The following is a 15,631-nucleotide window of genomic DNA, read 5'->3' on the forward strand; positions in this document are numbered from 1 at the left end:
ATATTCTTCATTTGTCTTTTGTTTTTTCTGCCTTTCCTCTCATTTCCTTACCATATATTTATATAGATTGAATCCTGGCCCATTTTTGATTATTACTTATCTTTCAATATACAGATTTCTTCCTTGGCCAGTTATTTGAAGACAGTTTCTGGGTATATAGGACCAGGGCCATGTTCCATCATAGCATGAATTTCTTACTATGCAGGGATGTATGTGAGAGAATTCTTTGAGCATTTATTGCTTAATAGCTGCAGTAATGCTTCTCATAATGTCATTTCTTTCCCTTAATTGCCCTAGCCATAGATTGTTTCCAGAAAATATGGCTTGTGTGATTTTTCATTCAGTCCAGCCTTTCTTTCTTCTTTTTCATGCCAGATTGGGTTCAGAGTTTCCAGCCACAACCTGTGCATATGTTATCACTGAACCAAGGAAGAGATTCTTTGCATGCCACTTAGTTTGGATAACTGTGTTCTGATGATATTTTCTAAGATCTCCAGCCATAGGTCATTCTCTCCTGGAGTATTCCTGCATTTCTATTTGATCATTTAATTTTGCTGGCCATCCTCATATATTTTGAGTTAGGATAACAAATTCCTCATAGGTTTTATAATTTCAGTATCTGGGCCATGTGCACGTCTATTTCTATTTTTTTCCTCTGGATTCTATTTCTTGGAATCCTGATATTTTCTGATTGAATGCCAGGCATTGTGTTTGAAAAATAATAAATGCTCTGGATGATGTTTTCTTCCTCCAGAGAGGCTCCACCCTAAACTCTGAGATGCAGCTGGTATGGAGATAACTCACCTTGATCCATTCACGGACTGAGCTGACTCAAGGCTGGGTTGCAGTCTTTGTAATCTTTGGTCTTCCGCTGATTCATTTCCAGTCCTAATTGTAGTCATCAACACGGGTCCCAAATGAAAGCCTGTGATGTTACTAAGGGCCCGCCTTGAATAATCTACGGTTTCTTACTCCTGAGTACAGTGACACTGCTGAAAACTCTAGTCTGCTTTTCAGAGGATTTTATCTTGGTTTCTTGGCTTCCTGCCCTGCAGATGTTAAGAATTTGCCAGATGCCTTGAGGAGGAGCTGCTTGTGTGGAGCTCCTTTCTCTCAGGGATTTTGGTTCCCCAGCTCTGGCTGCTTGGCCACCCTCTGCTCCGCTCTGCTTTCCTTGCCCCATTCTCATCCTTCAAGATTGGAAAATGCCTCAAAGGTAAAAGCAGCTTACACAATGTGGACTCACCTCTCTGGTGTTTCTTCCTCTGGCCCCCTAAGTCCTAGCTGCCTTGGAAGTTCTCCAGTGCCTTCAAATAGATTTCTTTTGTATCTTTTTGGGTTTTCAGTTGTTCTCAGTGGGAGCATGACGTGTTGCAAGCTACTTCTTCATAGTCGGAAATATAAGTTCCTCTCCTAGGGTTTATTAAGATGGAGTTTCATTTATGTTTCTAGTATATCTTGTCTCTCTTTGGTAATTTCCAAGAGAAGGAAAGCAAATCACCTTTTTTGCACCATTTAAAACTGGAATACAAAAGAAATATTCTTTTCTTTATTTCTTCCAGTAAATTAACATTTAGGAAACAGGGAGAGTTTAGGATATATATTGAAAAATTGAAACTTTCTTCTGAAAGAAACTCCTAAAGCGGAGGCATCACTAACAAAGAGGCAAAGTGAATCGGGTGTATAGAGAAGAAATCTGAGCATCTGAATGTGTCAGGCTTTGAGCTAGAAATTGTACATACTTTTAAAAGTTAATCTACATACCATATTTTTACATTAGACATAATTATTTCCATTGCTCAGATTTGGAAGTTATGGCACCAAAATTTAAATTATATACCTAATTTTTATTGTAGTGAAGAAAGAATGAGATGAATACAGGATGTCGGGGCTGTAATATTATTTAATGGAGAAAAGACAGTCTCTTCAGTAAGTGGTGCTGGGAAAACTGGACAGCTACATGCAAAAGAATGAAATTAGAACGCTCCCTAACATCATACACAAAAATAAACTTAAAATGGATTAGAGGGCTTCCCTGGTGGCGCAGTGGTTGAGAATCTGCCTGCCAATGCAGGGGACACGGGTTCGAGCCCTGGTCTGGGAAGATCCCACATGCCACGGAGCAGCTGGGCCTGTGAGCCACAATTACTGAGCTTGCGCGTCTGGAACCTGTGCCTCGCAACAAGAGAGGCCACGATAGTGAGAGGCCCGCACACTGCTAGGAAGAGTGGCCCCCGCTTGCCGCAACTAGAGAAAGCCCTCGCACAGAAATGAAGACCCAACACAGCCAGAAATAAAACAAAACAAAACAAAAAGATGGATTAGAAACCTAAATGTAAGACCAGACACTATAAAACTCTTAGAGGAAAACATAGGAAGAACACTCTTTGACATAAATCACAGCAAGATCTTTTTTGATCCACCTCCTAGGGTAATGGAAATAAAAACAAAAATAAACAAATGGGACCTAATGAAACTTCAAAGCTTTTGCACAGCAAAGGAAACCATAAACAAGACGAAAAGACAACCCTCAGAATGGGAGAATATATTTGCAGAAGAATCAACAGACAAAGGATTAATCTCCAAAATATATAAATAGCTCATGCAGCTCAATATTAAAAAAACAAACAACCCAATCCAAAAATGGGCAGAAGACCTAAACAGACATCTCTCCAAAGAAGACGTACAGATGGCCAACAAACACATGAAAACCTGCTCAATATTACTAATTATTAGAGAAATACAAATCAAAACTACAATGAGGTATCACCTCACACCAGTTAGAATGGGCATCATTAGAAAATCTACAAACAACAAATGCTGGAGAGGGTGTGGAGAAAAGGCAACCCTCTTGCACTGTTGGTGGGAACGTAAATTGATACAGCCACTATGGAGAACAGTATGGAGGCTCCTTGAAAAACTAAAAATAGAATTACCATACGACCCAGCAATCCCACTACTGGGCATATACCCTGAGAAAACCATAATTCAAAAAGACACATGCACCCCAATGTTCATTGCAGCACTGTTAACAATAGCCAGGACATGGAAGCAACCTAAATACCCATCGACAGATGAATGGATAAAGAAGATGTGGTACATATATACAATGGAATATTACTCAGCCATAAAAAGGAACGAAATTGAGCCATTTGTAGAGACATGGATGGGTCTAGAGACTGTCACACAGAGTGAAGTAAGTCAGAAAGCGAAAAACAAATATATATTAACACACGTATGTGGAACCTAGAAAAATGGTACAGATGAACCGGTTTGCCGGGCAGAAATTGAGACACAGATGTTGAGAACAAACGTATGGACACCAAGGGGGGAAAGCGGCAGGGGGGTGGGGGTGGGATGAATTGGAAGATTGGGATTGACATGTATACACTGATGTGTATAAAATGGATGACTAATAAGAAAATAAATAAACCTTAAAATAAAAAATGAAATGAATACAGGATGTTGGGGCTGTAATATTATTTAATGCTTAAACTTTATTTTAAATGTTTATCTTAGAATGAGTATAAAAGGATACTGTTTGGAACATCATCCTAATAACCTTTTCTAATTACTGGAAGTGTAATCATTAAAATGAAAATTGATTATCCTTTTAGCTAATGCTTGCTTACCCTAATTTTAGATAAAGTACCTAGTTATAAACACCTTTATCTAGTTCCATAAAGATAAAAAATTCAAAACAACTTAAATATCAAATAATAAGGAAATGTTTTAATTATGTGATGATTTTGAAGACTGTGGAAAAATGAAATGCTTTTGATAAAATGGTAAGTAAATAAAAAAATGAATGAAAAATTTATGCACAAACACTGCAGCTATGTAGTAAAATATTCCTGTACACTTACGTGATACTACATGTGTCACTTATAACCTCTGTATTAAAATATTTGGGTTATGAATTTCTGTTTTAAACATATTATTACATTGCTTTTATAATTCAAAAACTTTCTAAATCTTCAAATGAAGAGCAAATAACTGCTGAGTACTCACCTAACAAGTACAGATTTATTAAGTTTCATAAGGAGAATATAACCTTCCGGAGGCTAAGGACTTCACCTCTTCTATTTACTGCTATGTCCCCAGATCAGAATAGTGCCAGGTTCAGTAAATATTCGTTCAGTGAATGAATGAATGGCTAAAAGCATATAAACACATTAGCCTTACTTTTATGGTAGAAAGCACTCCTTTTTTTAAAAAAAAGACTTGGTTAATTTAGAGGTTGGTTTAGTTTTTATTAGTATGGTTTATCATACATTTGTTTTTCATATTCTTATCTCTCATAACATTGTATTTTTTCTTCAGGCTATTTAATGATACAGAATTGTTATAAAGTTAGAGGCTTTCTTAACAATGACCTATTATTTTAGAACCAGATGATCAAAGAACTGGAGTCCCGTGTCCAGCAGCTGACTGGAGAAGCAGAGAACAGTAATACACAGAAGCAGAAATTAATTCAAGAAAAATTGGAACTTGAGAGATGTTACCAGATAACATGTAATGAATTACAAGAAGTAAAGGCAAGGTATTGTCTGAAGTCAGATATCTCTCAGGTGTGGCTATAAAGTACTGATATTAACTCTATTAAATTATCTGTTAAAATTAATCACACTTGTGCATTTGACTTGGGAGGTTTCCAGTCTAAATGCTGCCATTTGTTAAATTTTTTAAAGTACCATTTAATATAAGAAGCATACTGTTCAGAAACAGTTGATAAAAATGTGGATACTTATTTGATATATTGAAAGATAATGCATTTGGATTTGGTTGACTAAAAAATTCCATTTTAGAGATTGATTATAAATATATTGGAAATACATTTTATTCTCGGATTGCTTTTAGGCACAACACACTGCATAAAGAGAAGGATCATCTTGTAAATGATTATGAGCAAAACATGAAACTGTTACAAACCAAATATGATGCCGATGTAAACCTTCTGAAAAAGGAACATGCTCTTTCAGCTTCTAAGGTATTATAGATGCTGGTAGATGTAGCCCTACAAAGTACTTATTTCCTTTACTCAGCATATAGCCAAAGGTGATAGAAGCTGACTACTATCTGGCATTTAAATTAGTCTCTCCTTTGCTTAATTTAATAGTAAGTGTCTAATATATAGCATAACACAAATATTTAATAAACTAAAATCTGCTATAAATTAACCCTTTTAATTACCAAAGTTTTTAAAGGAGGAAACATAAAAGTCCAAGAAGAAATGTTCAGTTGTGTTAATAATACATATTTTGGAGTAACTCTATACATTATTATTATTATTTTGAAATCTTGGTTATGCTTTAGTTTTCCTGCCATCACATACGCTTATATGAGCCCACAGACACCCTCGGGGCACCCACACACTTTTGTGTCAGATAATTGAAACTTTCTGCAAAGAAAATCCTATAGCCTCAATACTAAAATAGTCAATTACTTGATATTTCATGAATTAAATATTCCAGTGGATTTGGTTTTAAAATAAAAATTTAAAAAGTTTTCTGTATATCTATTCTTTTTACATCAGTATTATATTTTCATAACTTTAAATGCCATGCAGTACGTAATTTATCTTTTTACTTTAAAAGATTTTTTAACTTAAAATTTTTTAAAAATTCAGATTTATAGGTAATTTTAATTCTAACTGAAGCTTCCGGTGGGGGGAAAAAGTTAAATTTATTCAATCAGAAGTTTGTAGGATGGTAGAAAAATCAAAGTTTCATTTTTTTATTATTTTCTTAAAATCTTTTTAGGCATCTGGTATGATTAAAGAATTAGAACAGAACATCTGTCAATTAAAACAGCAGTTACAGGAATTAGAACTTCAAAGAAAGCAACAATTAAAGGTGAGTCCTGTATTTTTACACAGAATAATGGCTAAAACTCACCTTTCCTTTTCTTGGTGTATGCATATAAATGAGAATCGATGAAAAAAACTCAGAAATGCAGGTAGCCATTTCTGATTCTTTTATTGCACTGTATCATTTTTCATCTTATTTACTTTAACAAAAGTAGATGCTAATGGGATATAGAGTAAAAAGAACAATAATTTTAATTTGAACAATCTACTTTTTTTGAGATTAGTTAAAAGTATAAACCTTATTTAAATATATTATTATTTTAGAATTATTTCCTCTCTTTAAATTATTATCTGCCATTCTTTATAACTTCTCTCTCTCTTTTTCTCTTTCACACCTTTTATTTATTTATTTATTTTTTGGGCTGCACCGCTCGGCATGTGGGATCCTAGTTCCTCGACCAGCGACTGAACCCACGCCCCCTGCGGTGGAAGCGTGATGTCCTAACCATTGGCCCGCCAGGAAACTCCCTCTTTCACACCTTTTAGATCTTGCCTTTTCTCTCATGGTCAAAAAGTACCAAGCACTTCTATATGATACAACTTCAAACTTATTATTTTCACGTTGATTCATTTGGTCATTTTTAAGTGATCTCTTAATTCTAAGGGTCAGAAAGTTTCTCTTTCACTGTGAAGTATGTACTTTTGAGAGTGGTAACATCTTCAGATAACTAAGGTTTTATGGCCTCCAACATAAAGCTATGCATGTTTCTAGTTGTAGTTTAGAAAACTGCACAGGTAGGGCTCTCTTAATAATATGCAAAACTCAAATAAGGTTTGTCCTCAAAGAGATTGATTTGTTTCATTAGATTACCAGTTTTATTGACCCTAGAAGCAATTTTAAGTATAATAAAGATAAATATTTATTATTCACAGGATCAAGAAAATAAGTTTCAAATGGAGAAATGTCACTTAAAACGCACCTATGAGAAAAAGGTAATGTGTTTCATGGGAAGCTGTGACATTTAAAATAGCACATGAGGCAGTTAAGAACGAGGGTTGATTTTTATACAGCTGTGCATTCCAGCCCTTATTTCTGAGTTCATTTCAGTTAGCTAGTAATCAAGTTTTTCTTCTTTTTCATGTTTATAAACAGCTTCTTCAGTTTGATTTTTAATTATATCAACATTAAAACACCACTTCTATGTTATATTTGAGTGAAGAGTATTATTATGTTCACCTTTCATAATAACCTTTTGAAATTATATTTTCTTTCTACTAGTAAAAATGTGATGTAACTGTTGGGTGTTATTTTTTTCTGTTGTATCATATGTGTAATAAGAACTCTAAGAAATTAACCAAAGAATATGAAACAGTGAAAGCATTGTCTACTATGATCGATTAGTAAGAAATGGATTAGTCATTGTCTCTCGTGATTTAGAGCAGTGACTGTAGTGACTATTTCTACTGGTGCATGCTGGTGTCCTTGTTACCAGTAACAACTAGGGTCACTGCCACACTGTTGACACCTTCGGTGATAAAGTATAGAATTCTATATGTCTGTGACTTTCAAACTTGAGTTTTGAATTTGTTGTTTGCTGTATAACTGTAATTGAAATAGCAAAGATTTTGTTGCTGCTTTTGTAATTATTTACAGTTCTAACATCCACGAAATTAATCCTCTTGTAAAATACCCACATAATGGAAAATAAGAAAAAAGTTACCCCTTCAACTAATTAAAATACATACAAATTAAAATTAGACAGATTTTATAGCACAAAATTCTTAAAAGATGTTGCAATACCGCATCTTATCTATGCATATCGTCACAGCAGACATGCATTAAATGCTTTCACGGGGCGAGGTATCACACCAGGCACTGGATGCAGGGGAGGGGTTGAGGGTGAACTAGCCATAGACGCTGCTCTCCAGAAGCTTCATGTCTGGGAAAAAGAAGGTTTCTGTCCTTTGGAAAAGTGAGTATTTCTTCTGACGTGCATTGACCTAAATATGTGCTCTTTAAAATTATAATTAATTTTCTTATTGTTAAAGTTTTTTTCCCCTGCAGTTTTAATACAGTTCAATGCAAGATACTGAATATATTTCATGCCTACAAAATGATGTCTGAACAGGAGGGAGAAATACTGCTTTCCCTGAAATAAAGACTTTTTTCGGTTTCTACTGTTGAGGCACGCAGCTGCTTAACAATCTGACGTACCCAGAGCAGACCATGCACGATCATAAGCCTTGCCCCCCACTGCCTGAGGCGTCCGCATCCTCTGGGTGTACCTGTTAGTCCTTTGTTCTTTCTTTGGGCAGATGTCTGGCTCCCCATCCCTCAGGGACACCTTCCTGGCCTCCTGTTCTCTCACACTCCGTGGTCAGCCCTCCTCCTGAGTGATGGTATCTGCTTACCTGTGAGCCCCAGAGGGTGTGGTACCAGGAGGAAGGTGCACACTGACTAATATACAAGATTGTATTCCTACCCCAAAGTTGAGTCCTGCTGTGGGCTGTGACATACAGAGTTGGGGCTGGAGAGACAGTCTCTCCTACCACGGTCTTTTCTTGGCTGTTCGGCCGCTGAGTAAACTCAGGTTTCTGCACCAGCCCCTCTGCCTGATGGACACACACAAGAAACAGAATGTTAAAGCTCAGTTCGTCCCTAGCCAGCCACCTTCCCCCATCCTATTCTGTTTCACTTCAGGGAGCAGACCTAAATCCTTTTAATTAGGCGTCATAACTACAGCTTTTCCCTTTCCGTGAACTATCAAGTGGTCTCACTTTTAAATAACGTAACTAGTTAAAGAGTGTTAATTGTTTTCAGTGTAAATAAGATGTGTTTAAAATAGCAGCCATCTGTAAAGAAAAATAAGTGTAGTTGTACATATTGCGTACGTTCTAACGTTATTTGTATTGGAAGAAAATGGCGCTCAGAGTGCCACTTTTTGTTTTACAATTAATTCCATAATCTCCCCCTTTTAAATTGACATCTGTTCTTCTTTCTTTATTAAACCTGCTGTGAGCTCAGTCCTTGAAGATTTGATGTCCTGTACCCCCCTCAGGGAATATCCTCTTTGACTGCTCAGAGAGCTGACATAAATCTTACCTAGTGCCAGACTGTGTAACTGGATAGCCAAGTGGGATGGATACCGCTTTTGTTTGTGTCTTAGACAGTGTTACAGGTGTGTGCATTCAGTAACTTTTGGTAGAAAACTAAGTTCTGAATATCTGTTCAGGAGGAGGAAATGCCATCTGAATGACATTATTTCCTCATGCCAACAAGAAAGCAGCATCAGAGTCTAACTTGTCTTTGAGGTAAGAGAAACAGTTAGCATCAGATGCTGTCCCTGATTTGAGCACACGCACATTATCTAATGGTCTTTATTGATCTCTGGTGGCTATTGCCTGCTCTTAAGATCTTTGAACATCAAACAAATAATAGGTAGTAAAACTAAATTTCATTGTTTGATGAAGTGTCCTAATCTGTTAAATCAGGAAACGGTTAGGCTAAATGATTTTACTAGCAAGGAAACACCTGCCTCCTACAAATAACCTGTTGCCTGTTTTCCAGACAGGCACCAGAGAGTTAAAAGATGGTGCTGTTTACCGAAAGAAGTTCACGAGACAGATGTTAAGCATGTATATCCTAAAATGTGCTGGAGTTGAAATATCTACTTATAATAATTCTGATGTAACTGTGTCACAGTTGAGATCTCAACTGATCTCTGATGGAGATCTGATGGAGTTCAAAATTATTAGGAATAGTTATTCCAGTCTTTAGTGTTTATATATAATTCTTTTAATTAAGTTAAAAAAAATTAAAATTTACACAATTTTATGTGTATTGCATAGTGTTTTCCAACTACTACCGGCCTAATTTTCTCTAAGAGGACAGGTGTCTTGAGTGAAGTTCTAAAAAATGAAATTGTGCAGTGAAATGATCTATAGAAATCATGGCGTGCAATGCCCCGTATTTGTCGTGGTGAGAAGCAGAGTGGGCAGTGTGGTTGCGAGACGCCGTGGGGCCGTCGGCTGGTCCGTGTATGAGTTGGCCGCGGTTCCACGCTCTTCTTTATGCTGTGATGTCTGCCACAGTCTGTTTCCTTGCACATAGCAAACCTCTTTCTTGTTTATACAAGCACACCTTTCTTGATAACTTAACTTCTTAGGGTGCAAGGGAATGAAATCTACCTTTACTAAATGCTCGATAAATGTGCTTCTGGCTACCTGACTCACTCATTTACAGCAAACGCCCATGTTGGAGAATATATGCTGTATCTCTGTCTATCTGGTTTGTGTTTTCATTATTTAAATTATTAAAATTCATTTCTGATGCTAACTATATAGTAGGGAAAGGATTGTAAGCAAGTCAGTTTAAGGCTTATTTCCCACTGCCATTAGTACATTCAGAAGCAAAGGTTGGCGGTAGCATTATTGCTATTACCCCCAGCTATCTGGAATATAGGTAAAAACCAGAAGTATAACCCCAGGAGTCCCTTAGCATTCAAAACAAATATATTCAATTAAGAACAAATAAGCAAAAAGAAAACCCAGAACAGCATTTATTGACTATTCTAGTGCGGGCCAAGTGTTGTGCTGAGTGCCGAGGATATAAAAATAAATGAGAAACAGCTTTTCGCTTTGAGGAGCCACCAGCTCAGAAGCCTGTGCGTTGACACATGCATGTTTCACTCAGAGGGAAGGCTCTCATTCTCCCACCCAGATAGTCTCATTCCTGCTTTAGAAATGGTCCTAGTAGTTGAGAAGCGATAAATTAGATCAAGGTGCTTGGGTAGCACAAGACAATCAGGAAGTGGCAGCTAGAACTTGACCAAGGTTAAGATTGAATCGTGAGTGGTAAAAAGTGCTTACAAGAACTCAAAATTCTTAGCAATTCAGGATCCGTTTTCTGAAAGGGCAAATAGTCCACAGGGAATTCCATTATGTGGCATGCTGTATTGTGGTTTTGGGTGTTCATAATGACCTTGAAGTTTCGAGAAAATGTTTGTGTGTAGAGTATTCAGTCTGAGGAGGCGATGATAATTAACACAGCTGAGCATTTGTCATGTCCCCAGTATTGTTCGTTCTAAGAGCTTCACCTGGAGCCACTTACTAACCCGTCACAAGTTTTGAAAAGCGTGCTCATCCTGATTTCCGTCCTCATTTTCCAAAGAGGCGACTGAGGCACAGAGTCTCGAGTAGCTTGCGAAGGCGCGAAGCCTGTGCAGTCTGGCTCCAGAGCTCGCGATCGTAATCACCGTGTAACCTTGATCGATTTTTCTCAAAGTTGGTTCAGTTTTTGACATTTCCACCAAAGGGGGTAAATCTCAATTACGCTAGCGTGCAGAGAGTCCTGAGTCCCAGAAGAAAACCGAGCAGGAAATCGAGGGGAATCCCTGCTAGTGCAGCCGGCTGGAGGCCAGCGTGTCAGGTGCTGACTTGCCAGCGACTCTGATCGCGGCTCCTGTGAGGTTTCCATGTAATGTGTGGTTTCGAAGAACCCGAGACCTAGTCTGTGGGGTGAGGGGAAACCCCCCCAACCCCTCCTGGGGGTCTCCCTGCAGCTCTGAGGAGGCCTCCCTAGGGCACGTGGACAGGAGCAGGGTTATGCCCCCCGTATTTTTTGTTTTTTTTTGTCAAGCACCAAATCTGAACAGATAATACTCTGTTTAAGAATGAGTAAGAGGAAGAAGCCAAAATGGGGTCTGTGGAAGAAATATTGTGGAGCAAAGGGAGGAGAGCGCGATACAGGCGACTCAGAGAAAGGAGTTTCTTCAAAAGAAAACGTTAAGAAATTCATCAGTAGAATCCCAGAAGACATGATGTCCATGAAGGAGAAACAGGTATCATAAGGAAAGAAAAGGCTGAGGTGGAAATGGAGATAATTTACACCTTGGTGATTGCCGTCACAGCAGCCAGTAGGCACTTTTGATCAAATATTGTCATGGAAGAGCTCCTCTCTATCCTCACTCTTTCACTTTACAGGCAGTTGATTTTATTTATTTATCTATTTTACTAAAACACCAAAGGAAAAAAATATAAGAGAATTATAATAGGAAAAGGCCAAAGAACATAGAATTTTTGAGCTAAATAGTTCTCTGTCCAAACGAATAAATAGCTAACTAAATACAGGTATTTTTTAGGAGCACTGATTCAGTGTTTGAAAAGGTTTGTGACTGTGTGGGGGGTGTGTGTGTGCGTTTCGTTGACTTCGTTCTTCTCACTCCTCTCCCATCTCCTGTGCCCACCAGACGCACTGCCCGCCTCACCTGGATTGCCAGCAGGTTGTGCCCGGGACCCCCACCCGCTAAGTGACTTGAGCTCCCTTACCTTCCAGCTGGGCTCTGCACCCTCAGTTGTCTCCCCTGTGGGACCATAGCTGCTGTTTTACTCTCCCCTTCCCTCCAGCTGTAGCAGTTTCCTTTTCCTATTTTTAGATCCATATAATGGGTCCATGTTGGGTATGCTTATCTGCATTTGCATACGAAGAGCTTTCTGTGAAGAGGAATATTTATTTGACCCTCATTATTCTTGCTGCCATCCCACCTGTTCAGAGGATGCCACATTTAGTAAAGAGATTCTCAGGGTGGGGGGACTTCCCCCCAAACTCGGTAGATGGTTATATAGATCATTCCCAGAAGTGGAAGACTGTTTCATCATAACCTGTTTGTTTTTGGGGAATATAGACACATTATTTATTGTATTCTCCTGTGTCTTGTTGGATTACTTTCCTTTGGTTAATACGTAATGTTAAAAAAATTCCAAAGTGATTCCTCCCTTTTTGAATTTTTTACATACCAGTTTATTTTACAGGGAATCCACATGCAGGTACATTTAAACAATGATTACCTTTGACCAGAAAATTATTACTGGAAGAATACTATTAAAATAATTCTATGGTAAACGATTGTGGTTAACCAAGCCTCTATCTTGAAAAATCTAAATCTAGTTTTATATTAAAAATAGATTTAAGATTACTGTTTCATTGTATTTCTCCTTTGAGTAAACTTGACTTGTCTTTTAGTAAATTTTACATCTTTGTCATGGCAGGTTCATGACTTGCAGACTGAACTTGATAAAGAAAAAGAAGATGCTCAAAAGAAAATCCATAAATTTGAGGAGGCTTTGAAGTGAGTAAAATTGTAATATAGTTAATTAAAAGAAATACTCTTATTCTAAACTGTGAGCCAAATTAAGTAACTAAAACCCAAACATTATAATATTTTTATCATAGCTGTGCTGTGGTTTAGCTTGAGTCAGTTTTCTATCATCAATCTCTATTTTCAGAATTTTATTACTAGCCAGTAAAGGAAAAATATCAGTTCAGCTGTTTTTAAACAATAGGAAGGTAAGAAAGACAACTTAGTGGTTTCAGATGCTTTCTTCCTCTTAAATGAAAACAGATTTAAAAACAACAATAACAACAATAAGATTTAGATCTAGGACATTTAGAGATTCCTCTGTAGCTTCTTTGGGAGGAATTTGGGTAATGAAATGTTTCAGTTGTTAAATTTAAAAATGGACTACTATACAGGCATTGTTTAGCAAAGGTTTTGTCTTATGGTACGTAAACATACACATTAAAATGTTATATTTTATTTGTCTTTTCCATTCATTTGCTAAGTCGATTAGGCCCTACTTATCGCTAGGTATTATCCTGCAGTTTTTGGCAGGAGAACATTGATTTACTTAATAGCTGTTGCGTTCTCAGCATGTTTCAGGCAATGTCTGACTCCTTCCCGGAGGACCTGTATTACAGTCCAGTTGGGAGGATATTCATGCACTTCGGCACTTACAGTCCAGAGTGATGAGAACTTTCACAGGATAAAAGTCAATAGGGTTCCTGCCCCAAGAAAGTGATTTAGGAAGGGAAGCTTACTTGGGCACAGTATATCTAGCGAACTCCCAGTGAATCAGCAAATTCCATTTTTTGTGCTTTTCCAAACCTCCAAAGAGGAATAATTTAGAGAAAGGCCAAAAAGAATATCTAGGATCAAAGAAACCTCGTATCAAATTCTTCCTGGGAAGACTGCATAACGGTTCCCTCTCCTTCACTCTGCTTGTTAGTAAAATGTCCTGAAAGGGTTGCTGAATAGGACATCTTAAAATAATCTACGTGCTGTGACATCACAGGATATCAGTTTCTTATCTATACGAGGATTGGTGCTTATTTGTTCACATCACCACATATGAATTAGGTGAAATTAGAGGAGAACTGTAATGTCCATTAAACATTAAGCCAGATAACTGTATTTTACACCCCAACTTGAATAGTGACACAACTAGGGTATTCTTGCTTTATGGATGGGATGCCCTCCCTTTATCCCTCATTAATTCATTTTTTTTCCTCCTTAAAATGTTGATTCACAACTTTCTTCATATATTCAACTTACCACACTTTCGTTTCTTTTTTGTTCTACCTTGTCTCTTTTTTTTTGTAATTTCTTTATACTTTTTCCATTAGCTTGTTGATGTGTATTTTATATCCATAAAGGAAGAGGTAATTCCTTCAAATAACAGGAAATCAACAGATATTTGTTTAATACCTACAGTGTCTATATACTGTATTATCATACGAAAGGAAATCGAAGGTTTATTAGAAACTATAGCTCAAGACATAACCCTGTTCTTAACAATTTTATAGTCCAGGGTAGGCATTTGAAGTCCCTGGAGTGTTAGGTATCAAGTTGTTGACATAAGTGCAATTGGAATAAGAAAGACTGTTTGCAGTTGGGGAATTGGGAGTCGATGTGTAAAACAGCATGGTCTTTTAATGTTCACCGGTGGACGGTGAAAAAACCCTGAACCCTCTGTAGTTGCTATATGCAACATAATCTATTTAAGGCTTTAGAGGTCTTTACCAAAATACCAAATTTTACTTGGAGTTAAAAAAAGCTAGTTTAGATTGTTAATAACATTCCCCTGTGGATCTGTTTCTTCCATTCCTTGTGTAGATGATGTCTTCATTGACACTAAATGTTGGTATGACCTTAACAATATAGCACCTGGTATAGCAGGAGCAATCTGGTCTGAAAATAGCAGCATAAGTTATTGTGTGGTCTGAACTTCAAAGTAAACAGTACAACCTGGCTGTTTTCCCAGAGGAAAATATTCTGTGGCAACTGCTACTGCTTTTCAACCTAAGAATAGTGTTAGACCCAGTTGGTCCAGAGACAATTCCATTTTTCTAAAAGACAGGTATATGATATGGAAATTTGCCATGATTATTAGCAATTTTTTTCTGTAATAAAAATATACACAAAGGTGAAAAAAATCTCACTTTTAGAATGTGGTAGTATTCATTCATTTATTCATTCATTCTTTCACTCAGTAGGGTTGTTGAATGTATAGTGGAGGATGTCAGAGAGCTGGAATTAACATGTGAATTAATGTACATATAAATACGTAAGTGGATTCAACTCAATCTTTGGTTTAGAGCTCAAGTTGATACTTAAGATCCTACCGGTGTTTAAGAGGGACACTGATTTGAAGTTAGCACTCACTGTAAATGTAACTCCTAAAACTAATTTGCCTACTTGTTACTGTTTTTCAGAAAAAAAAGAACAGTTTAATATTATTGTGCTACTACTTACAATTTTTATTCTACACATATCCTAAACAGTTTTTTGCTTCCTATTTCATTTTTGTTGCAGAAAATATTTTAATAACCTCCAGTAACTGAAAATTATCTGAAACTATAACTGTAAATGGTATGAATTTTATGTGTTCATTTTTCAAAGATAGGTAATTAAAGTAAATGGGAAACATAGTACTGAATGGAAAATTACCATAGGTAATAAAATAACTTGGTGTAACTCTTTGAAG

At 37.0% G+C, this 15,631-nt stretch overlaps 1 protein-coding gene across 12 annotated transcripts in view; it reads left to right on the forward strand.

Moving 5' to 3' along the window:
* Nucleotides 1-15,631, forward strand: part of CEP112 (centrosomal protein 112) — a 415,603-nt gene that overhangs the window by 104,823 nt on the left and 295,149 nt on the right. For all 12 annotated transcript variants that reach the window (XM_059907770.1, XM_059907779.1, XM_059907777.1 and 9 more), the window contains 5 exons: nucleotides 4,389-4,543; nucleotides 4,861-4,990; nucleotides 5,763-5,855; nucleotides 6,743-6,802; nucleotides 12,857-12,936. In XM_059907770.1, coding sequence (XP_059763753.1) covers nucleotides 4,389-4,543; nucleotides 4,861-4,990; nucleotides 5,763-5,855; nucleotides 6,743-6,802; nucleotides 12,857-12,936 — 518 coding nt within the window. The remainder of the gene's footprint in view (nucleotides 1-4,388; nucleotides 4,544-4,860; nucleotides 4,991-5,762; nucleotides 5,856-6,742; nucleotides 6,803-12,856; nucleotides 12,937-15,631) is intronic.

This window comes from Balaenoptera ricei, chromosome 20 (genome assembly GCF_028023285.1).
Source record: "Balaenoptera ricei isolate mBalRic1 chromosome 20, mBalRic1.hap2, whole genome shotgun sequence".
NCBI classification, from domain to species: domain Eukaryota; kingdom Metazoa; phylum Chordata; class Mammalia; order Artiodactyla; family Balaenopteridae; genus Balaenoptera; species Balaenoptera ricei.